The sequence below is a fragment of the Capra hircus genome, chromosome 16 (genome assembly GCF_001704415.2).
Source record: "Capra hircus breed San Clemente chromosome 16, ASM170441v1, whole genome shotgun sequence".
Taxonomy (NCBI): Eukaryota; Metazoa; Chordata; class Mammalia; order Artiodactyla; family Bovidae; genus Capra; species Capra hircus.
The window spans coordinates 50,729,270-50,736,532 of record NC_030823.1 but is presented as its reverse complement, the minus strand read 5'-3'; the positions used below and the strand labels follow the sequence as shown (position 1 = coordinate 50,736,532).

At 44.9% G+C, this 7,263-nt stretch overlaps 1 protein-coding gene across 1 annotated transcript in view; it reads left to right on the top strand.

Moving 5' to 3' along the window:
• FHAD1 (forkhead associated phosphopeptide binding domain 1) overlaps positions 328-7,263 on the top strand; it is a 159,547-nt gene continuing 152,611 nt past the window's right edge. The window contains exons 1-2 of the mRNA XM_018060595.1: positions 328-465; positions 4,392-4,498. Coding sequence (XP_017916084.1) covers positions 4,406-4,498 — 93 coding nt within the window. The 5' untranslated portion in view covers positions 328-465; positions 4,392-4,405. The remainder of the gene's footprint in view (positions 466-4,391; positions 4,499-7,263) is intronic.

The following is a 7,263-nucleotide window of genomic DNA, read 5'->3' as shown; positions in this document are numbered from 1 at the left end:
ACCTCCAGGCTGCTAGTTCAGCTCCATTACTCTCCCATGCCTGACCACCCCCTCCCAACGCACCCAGCCTAGACCAAAGGATAGGAGGAAGGATTCTAGAGTCTGCTCCTTCCTCGATGTAAAACTTTGGACTACCTCTGTGACCACCGAGCCAACTTCCCCACCCATGAAATGGGGCTAGACCGCGGATCCGGGAAGGCTCGCGGAGCTGCCACAGGCTGTAATTCGCCGAGTGCTCTCCGCGCACCGCGCCTAGCAGGCCACGCCCCTCACCGGGCGGCCGGCCCGGCGGCGTTGCCATGGCGACGCGCGTACACAGGCCGGGAGGGCGCGCGGGCTGCGGGCCGCCGGCTGGAGACTCCTCGGGAGCGCGGCCGGGCGGCCTCGCCCGGAGCGAGCCCGGCGCCTCCCGAGCGGGCCGGGCTCTTGGCGGAGGACGGGACGTGGGCTTCTTCCTCTGGCCAGGTGAGAGCGACACCTAAGGAGGCGGCGGACGGAAACCCGGGCCGGAAGAGGCCAGCCCTGCTAGGTCAAGGGCTTGCGGTAGGCTGGGGACCCCGCCCCACCCGAGGCTGAACTTTTCTCCGATCCAGGCTCGGGTCGCCGGGAGCACCCCAGAGAAGCTATCCCAACACCAGCCTTTCCTTCCTAAGTGCAGCCCCCACCCCCACCCCGAGGTAGCCTTCGAGGAAACTTCAGGCCCCTGCTTGGCACCAGCTTCTGGATGTCCTTGGGGGTACCGCTGAAATTGAGAGGAACCCTTGTTTCCCCTGATTTATAGCCAATACCCACCCAATGGTCAGATACACACCCACTCACCCACCCCTTACCTCACCTGTCTTTCTTTAAGGAACTTTGAGGCCTTTTAATGTCCTCAAAAGAAGTTTTGCTCCTGTAGCCCAATTCTGAGCCATCCAGAGGGGTCAGGGGGAATGCAGATGATTTTAGCTCTTTTGCTTTTTATTGTAGTGGGTGCCCCATGACGCTGAGTAAGAACGAATTCACAGAGCTAAACACATTCAAATTACTTTCTGCAGTGTTTTCAGACAAAGAAGTGATGCACAGGGCAAGATTAAGGTGGAATAATCTTGTCCAGTCCAAAAGCTAGAGATAGAATTTAGGTTCTCCAAGAAGTTATCTAGGATAGATGCTGAAAGGAAAAATGAAAGGTAGTTACTGTCAGAGATTCCTAGCTGCTGGCCACACTGGCTTGCTTGGAGGTGTCATTTGTATTTTTGCTCAGTCAGCAAGTGTTGACCAAGCACCTGCTGACCAGGCGCTGCCCTGGCGCTGGAGATGGTGCCCTGCACAGAACAACTGCAAAGGCTGTGAGGTTTCACCTTGTTTGAAAGTTAGCCTGCCCACCTTATAGGTACTGGCAGAAGGCAAGACTCCTAGGCCAGAAACTAAGAACGTGAATGCTCACAGCACAGCAGACACAACCAGCAGCCAGAGCTGCGTAGGCATAGGGATTCCTGTTGCCCTGAAAGTCCCTCGGGGTAGTGAAGAACAGCCAAGGTGGCTGCTGGTGCATGCGGTGAGTCTGTGTCCCAGATAAGAAACTCCAAACTTAGGAAATCTCAGTCTTTGAAAGGGGCTGCTAGCAAACCTGCCTGACTTTAGCCTCAGAAGGAGCTGTTGTCTTTATTATAAACATTACCTTTATTCTCCAGGCTGTTTGTCATATAAGCATCCTTGGAAGGGTGGTGCAGGACAAAATCTTTCAATGCCTTTGCTCTGAAGATGGGTATGATGAGCACAAGAAACCCATGAAGAATTGCTTCTTAACAAAATCAAGGGACTTCTCTGGCGGCCCAGTGGTTAAGATTCCACACTTCCAATGCAGGGGGTGAGAGGGTTCAACCCCTGGTCCAGAAACTGAGATCCCACATGCCACAGAGTGTGGCCCAAAACCCAAGACAAAATCAACACAGTCCTGGTTTTCCAGGAATATATATCTTAGTGAGTGAAAGAGAAACAGACAGCAAACACGACTAAATAAAGGAACAAGAAAAGGTCAGAGAATAAGTACGAGGAAGGAAATCCAGCAGGGGAAAACTAACAGGGGAATAACATGACTGAGGGCGCCTTTAGCCACAGTGGTCACGAGGTTGCCCCAAAGGGGGGCGTCTGAGCAGAGGGAAGACATCAGCTTTGGGGTTGTCTCGGGTGACAGCTGAAAAACAAATATATACATGACCCAAGTTTTAAGTTTTAAATTAGTGGCCTGTCCTGTGGTTTTCCTACAACAGAGACATTTCTTGCAAGTTTACATTTTAGATTAATTCCTGGATAACATGGTGCTCTGCCAATGAAGATTAATAACTGAAGGCAGTAGCATGGTTGTTTGGAAAGAGGAAATGTCTTTCCGCTATGTTCATGACAGTGAACTTAATAAATTTTATTTCTCATTATATGGAAGCATCAGTATTAGTGGGACATCCACAGGCCTCAGAGTTTACAGATATAAACTATCCTGCTTATTTTTATTTCTCTTATCCCCAGGTAGGATCTCATCTTCCTTTCAGCAGATAGAATGCTGGTTTTGAAGACTTTCTGTTGTTGCATGTCCCAAGCATCAGCAGATCGCGCAATTCCCCCACCCCACTCTGCCCCACCAGCAACACAGGAGGTTTGTGCAGTGGTTATAGACTAAGGTCCAGAGTTGCCACACACTTACTATTGTGTGACCTTAACCTCTCTGAGTCACAGTTTCCTCATCTGTAAAGTGGGACAATACTGACATCTACCTTGCAGGGTTGTTCTGAGAATGAAAAGAGGCAATGTCTATAAAAGGATAGCCCAGAGCCTCACACTTCACTGGGCTGAAGGGGTTCATCCTCATACTTAGTAGTGGATGCAGTGATGGAGATGTGGATGGAAAGCAGAACCAGACAAGAGGCCTGTTACAGTCACGCCCAGATGGCTTTTGTTTTCATTTGTTTGTTTTTTTGTTTTGTTTTTAATAGTAGGTTTTTTCCTTTTTCTTTATAAAAAATCTTTACTTATTTGGCTGCACCTGGTCTTAGTTGTGGCACGTGGGTTCTTCGAGCCTCATGGTGGCATACAGGATCTTGGACCACCATGGAAGCCTCTAAATGACTTTTGTTTTTATCCACAGTACAACAGCTTCACACTTCAGTGACATTTCAGGTGAAAAGAGACTTTCTTTACAAGGCGTTAAGATGGAGGTTGTCACACTGTGTAGCTGGACATCTCTCAAACTGGAATTCAAATATTGTGTCATGTGAATTATCATCAACATCTTGGAACCTGCCAAAGGCAGGAATACTGAAGTGGGTTGCCATGCTCTCCTCCAGGGGATCTTCCCAGCCCAGGGGTCGAACCCAGGATCCCACATTGTAGGTGGATTCTTTACTGCCTGAGCAATCAGGGAGCAACCTATACAACCAAAACACATGTATAGACTTACTTTGAACTGCGTTGAAATATAAAATGGATGGAAGGATCATGGGTAGATATGTGATAAAGTAAATATAGCAAAAGGTCAATTGTGGAATCTGGGTGGTGGTTGTATAGGAATTCACTATCTACTTCTTTGAACTTTTCTGTGTGTTTCACATTTTCATAAATAAAACACCAGGAAAAAGTAGGTACAGAGTCCTGACTAAGCTATAATCTTAATACTTTGTCTTTGGAAATCATTCTGTTTTTCTACCTAAATGTATAGCAAAATACAGTGACTTGAAAGTATCATCTAATGCCCATTTCCTTGATGATTTGCTCTCTGCACTTTAAGAAACTCTTTATAAGGTTGGGGTTCCTTGATTCAAAGTTCAAGAAACCCAAGATTAGTAATAGTAATAATCACAGTAGGAGAAAAGTGTGTTTAGCAAACACCGTTCTAGATACTTCACATGTATCACTGCGTTTAAACAAAACCCTTTGGGATACTGAGTATTACTAGCCCCATTTTACAGATGAGAAAACTGAGGTTTACAGAGAGAATAATTAATGCAACCAGAGTCGCAGAGCTAGTAAGTGGTAGGTCAGTAATTCTTAGTACTTGATCATGGCAAATAACTAACCTCAAACTAAGCTTAATGGGAGTTGGAGAACGGTTGTCCGTGGAATTCAGATTTGTTGTTGGGTTGCTTTTGCTATTGCTTGTTTGTGCTCTGAGTTACATAAAGCGTGTCCTCTGATAATCAGAACCAAGTTTATCTATGACAGATATCAGTGTTGAAAAGACAGTGTTAAAAATGTGAAGAACTGTAATTATGATCATTGTTAAATCCATCTATCCACTCCTACCTCTGCTGATTTTCCTCTTGTGACATTATGGTATATTTCACTCATTCTAAATATGATATTGAATAATTAAAGGACTCTTTTTTCTAACCAGATTTTTTTCTGCAAACCTTTTCTAGGAAAAGCAGAGAGTATGAAAGCCTATCTAAAGAGCGCAGAAGGCTTTTTTGTCTTGAATAAAAGTACTACGATTGGAAGGCATGGAGACTCAGACCTTGTTTTAGAGGTAAGACCTCTTCCTGCCCAGCCCCTCGTCTCTGTAGAAGTCCAGTCCACTGCGGACTCCGGCCGCTTCTGAAGCCCAGCCTCTGGCTGACATCCTCTGCCTTCCTCCGTGTGCTTTGTGGCTGTCGTTCAGTTGCTCAGTTGTGTTCACTCTTTGCGGCCCCATGGACCGCAGCACGCCAGGCCTCCCGTCCTTCACCGCTCCCAGAGTTTGCTCAGGTTCACGTCCATTGAGTCCATGATGATATCTAACCGTCTCATCTTCGGTGTGCTACCAATAACCAATTGTCAGGTGTGCTGGAGCCCCCTGGCTCACGTGATAAGAGTGAGCAGGATGCAGAGTGAGACGTGCCTTCCGTCCTTCGCTGACCGTGTCTGTTCTGCGATGTCCCACCCAGGGTCCCCTTCCCCGCTGCCTGATGGGGCTGTTTGGAAGGTGGGCATGGAGCTGGTGCTTGACCTTCACCTGCTCCAGGTCTGGCAGCCAGAGCCACCTGAAGTGCCCAGCTTGACCAACAGCCTCTTGCCCTTTTCAGAGCTTCTGGAGACTGTTGTGGGTCCCTTGGGGCCCTCCCCTACCCCTACCTCCAGGTAGTAAATCAGGGTAAGCCTTGGGCATAACCACAGTATCCTCTCATTTCACTTCATTCTCTGTGTTAGCTGTGGCTTGGTCCACAGTCCCAGCTTGATGATAAGAAATTGGGAGAAAGTAAGGAGTTAGTCAAAACAGTGGCTTTGGGGGCACTCTGTGTCCCCCTTCTGATGTCTGTGTCAGCTTTCTCTGTCATTTTTCACTTTAATAAAACTCTGCTACACACACACACACACACACACACACACACACACAACAGTTGCTTTGAGCCTTTTAAAATATTTCAATATTTTAGAGGTTAAAATATTGAAAGAAAAATGCAGTGGAATTTACAACTTTAAAAGGCAGGTCTCTTTCAGGCTTCACTCAACAGATTGTTAAAAGACTTTTTATTTTGAAATGATAGGTTCACAAACAGTAGAGAGAGAATGGCACAAAGTGTGTGTATTGTTCTGTGCATTTTATCACATGTATGAATTTGTGTGTAGCCGCCAAGATACAGAATTGACTTCCCAGGTAGCTCAAGTGGTAAAAAAAAAAAAAAAAAAAGCTGTCTGCCAATGCAGGAAATGCAGGTTTGATCCCTGGGTTAGGAAGACCCCTAAAGGAGAAAATGGCAATCTGCTCCAGTATTCTTGCCTGGAAAATCCCATGGACAGAGGAGCCTGGTGGGCTACAGTCTGTGGGGTTGTAAAGAGTTGGACACGACTGAACAACTGAACACACACACACACACCAAGGTGTATAGAACTACTCCATCGTCAAAGATCTCCCCTGTGACATTTTTTTTTTTTAATGTATTTATTTACTTAGCTGCACTGGGTCTTAGTGCAGCTTGTGAGATCTAGTTCCCTGACCAGGGGTTGAACCCAGGCCGCCTGCTTTGGGAGCTCAGAATCTCACTACTGGACCACCAAGAAAGTCCCATGATATTCCCTTTATGGTCACAATACTTTCTCCCACCACCATCCCCAAGCCCCAGCAACCGCTAATCTATTCTTCATCTCTATAATTTTTACCATTTTGAGAATATTACATAAATGGAATCGTAACATCTGTGACCTTTGCCATTGTTTTTTGGTTTTTTTTTGCTCAGTGTAATGACTTTGACATCGATCTATGTTATTAGCTGGTTCTTTTATTGCTGAGTAATAGCCCATGTTATGGATGTACCACCTATGTTTAACCATTCACTTATTGAAGGACATTGTGATTCCATTAGGGGCTGTAACAAATAAATCTACTATAAACATTTGTGAACAGGTTTTTCTGTGAATAAAAGTTTTATTTCTCCGAGATGAATGCTCAGGAGTATGATTGCATGGATCAACATTTATGTTAATATATCAGTTTGTGGAGAAACTGCCAGAATCTTATCCAGGGTGGCTGCACCATTTTTTAGTCACACCAGCAATGTACGAGATAAGTTTCTCTGCATCCCCACCAGCAATTAGTATAAACACTGTTTTTTATTTTAGCGGTTTTAGTAAGTGTGTAGTGGTTTCTTATCATAGTCTTGATTTGCATTTCCCAAATCGATAGTGATGTTAAATGTCTTCTCGTGTACTTATTTGCCTTCTACATACCCTCTTTGGTGATGTAGCTCTTAATGTCTTTTAACCATTTCTAATCCAGTTGTTTTTTCACCATTGAATTTTGAGAATTCTTTAGGTACTTTAGGTATGAGTCCCTCATCAGATAGATGGTTTGCAAATATTTTCTCCCATCCATAGCTTGTCTTTTCATTCTCTTAGCAGGATATTTCACAGAGCAAAAGTTTTAACTTTTGATGAAGTCCAGGTCATTATTTTTTTCCTTCATAGATCATGCTTTTAGTATCATGTCTAAGAACATGCCACCAAGTCCTTGATCCTGAGGATTTTCTCTTATATGTTCTTTGAAGTGCTTTATAGTTTTATGTTAAAATCTGTGAACCATTTTGGGTTCACTTTTGTTTATGATGTGAGATTTAGGTCAGTGTTCACTTTTATTGCATGTGAATATTGAGTTGTTCTAGAATCATTTGTTAAAAAGACTGTCCTTTCTTATTGAATTGCTTTTGCAAATTTGTCAAATATAATCCGGCCATGCTGCTGTAGGGGCTGTTTCTGAGTTCCCTAGTATGTTTCATGGATCTGTGAGGCAATCCCTCTACCTTTATGACACAGCCTTGA